This window comes from Cicer arietinum, unplaced genomic scaffold, assembly GCF_000331145.2.
Source record: "Cicer arietinum cultivar CDC Frontier isolate Library 1 unplaced genomic scaffold, Cicar.CDCFrontier_v2.0 Ca_scaffold_5515_v2.0, whole genome shotgun sequence".
Classification (NCBI taxonomy): Eukaryota; Viridiplantae; Streptophyta; class Magnoliopsida; order Fabales; family Fabaceae; genus Cicer; species Cicer arietinum.
The window spans coordinates 1-2,235 of NW_027339162.1; the positions used below are offsets into that span (position 1 = coordinate 1).

Genomic DNA, 2,235 nt, shown 5'->3' on the forward strand with positions numbered 1-2,235 from the left:
TCACCTATTCGGATCTCACCTTCAATCCAATTGGATCCAATTCAACTTCCAATCATGAATCCTTTCTCTTCAGGCACGCGTCTCAGGTTAGCAATCAAAATCCCGCTCTTTCATTATCATTCCTCAAAATTCAAGAACAATAACCATTACTTACTGATAATAATAATAAGCTCTAAATTTGTTTAATTCTTTTTCACCAATTCTACTTGCAAATGATTAAGCTGATTAATTAGTAATTTTTCTGGCATTATTAATTGCCAGATCCTCTATCACTATTACTTGAAAATTGTTACACGTGTCACGTTTTTACTTACTTACAACACTTTTAGCTTCTTGTTGAAAAGATAATCATGTTGATCCTACTCATATGATATTTTGATGCAATGTTGGTTGTTGCTTCAGAGGGAATTCATTGCTACTCTAGGAAATTCGGACATGCTTATTATCTAAACATATTTTTAGTTTTCATTTTAAATTGCTAACAAGGATATCCAAAGAATCATGTAGTAAATATTTGTGATAGAGAGAACATGGAAGGCAAGCTAGTAAAAATATGTTTTTAGAAACAATCAAAACTGTGTTTTGACGTTTTCAAAATTTATGATAATGTTAGATCTGTTTTCAAAAATTGTGATAGAAAACCGTGAGGGAAATATTTGATCTATATTCTCTAATGTTTATTAGTTGAACTGTTGAAGTGAATGGAAACAGAAAACATGGAAAGTAAATGGGTAAGGTGTGTTAGGATTTAGGTGAACTTGTTAATTTTTGGGAGTCTTATAAAATGTGTGGAATAGTAAGTGAAGCAGTGGCCACGAGGTTCAGGATTCAAGTACAAATTATAAAAGAATAAGGTTTTATTTGCTCCCTATAATGTGTATGTCAGAATATAGAATAATGCTTAATTAGAGTAGTTCAAGTAGTTAAGAGTTGTTATAGTTAGTTAGTTGAGGTTGTTATAGTTAGTTAGTTGAGGTTGTTATAGAGCTGTTTGTATAAATAGGGAGTTATGGAACCGAATGAATGCAGAGTGGTGACCTTAAGAGGCGCTACCTCGGGGTGGAACTGAATGGCATATCCCCAGCGGGGGAATGACGACATGCGGAGCTAGAGCTAGAGCATATGCTGTCTTTGGCTCGTTGTAGTTGAAATGTAATAACCAGTAGGCTATGCATCTACAGAGTTTTTAGAATAGGGATTTATCATTGACGTCATTATGGTGTTCCACTCGTGATTTGTTTCATTAGCTTGTCCTTGATGATATATAGAGATTAGGAAGCTCTCTTGTACTGGTTTGCTGTTTTATTTGTACAGAAAATAAGATTCTCTTGTCCATCCCTTCTGGGATAACTTTGCATGATATGAAATTACTATCCTCCTATATAGTCACTGAATTGAGCTCTTTTTTCCTTTCTACATATCTTGTGATTGTGATTGAATTTTTCATAGTACTTTTTGTGTACAATGTCAAATGCAGTTAACATATTTCTAATTTCTTTTTGTTTTGCAAAGATGATTAATGTTTATTTATAATTTGTGCACAATAGATTAATTGTTATCAGTATCTTTTAACCACCTTGTTCATATCCCCTCTTTTAGGGACATGATTCGGGCAATACGTGCTTGCAAAACTGCGGCAGAGGAGCGTGCTGTTGTAAGAAAAGAATGTGCTGCCATTCGTGCTGCAATTGATGGAAATGATCAAGATTATAGGCAACGGAATATGTCTAAGCTGATGTTCATCCACATGCTTGGCTACCCCACACATTTTGGTCAAATGGAATGTCTCAAGTTGATATCGTCTCCAGGATTCCCAGAGAAGAGAATAGGTTACCTTGGACTTATGTTGCTTGTTGACGAAAGACAAGAAGTTCTAATGTTGGTCACCAATTCTTTGAAACAGTATCCAGTTTCAAGTTGATATTTCACTTGTTTTATATTCCGCATTTTTTAGATTCCATTTTCCAAATAGTCTAGAGAGAAATATCAAAGGTGGGTTATAGATACCTTAATTAAATCTCAGAGATCTTAATCACACAAATCAGTATATAGTGGGACTTGCTCTTTGTGCTTTAGGGAACATTTGTTCGGCAGAAATGGCTCGTGATCTTGCACCAGAGGTTGAGAGGTTGCTGCAGTTTCGGGATCCAAATATTCGGAAAAAGGTGACTTTCGTAACATTGTTATCATTTTAGGAAGAAAACTTGAAGCATAAGTTAGATATTTGAAGTCATA

General features: G+C 34.7%; 1 protein-coding gene across 2 annotated transcripts; it reads left to right on the top strand.

The window, feature by feature from the left end:
• The first annotated feature begins 6 nt into the window (after nucleotides 1–6).
• On the top strand, nucleotides 7–2,221 carry LOC101507711 (AP-1 complex subunit gamma-2). 2 transcript variants are annotated; one of them, XM_004517127.3, is made up of 3 exons: nucleotides 7–86; nucleotides 1,600–1,902; nucleotides 2,024–2,221. In XM_004517127.3, the coding sequence occupies exons 1-3, from the start codon at nucleotides 55–57 to the stop codon at nucleotides 2,193–2,195; spliced, it is 507 nt and encodes a 168-aa protein (XP_004517184.2). In that variant the 5' UTR covers nucleotides 7–54; the 3' UTR covers nucleotides 2,196–2,221. The 2 variants fall into 2 exon arrangements, with proteins under 2 accessions (XP_004517184.2, XP_073220826.1); XM_073364725.1 differs by lacking the exon at nucleotides 7–86 and adding an exon at nucleotides 284–1,152.
• The last annotated feature ends 14 nt before the right edge of the window (nucleotides 2,222–2,235 follow it).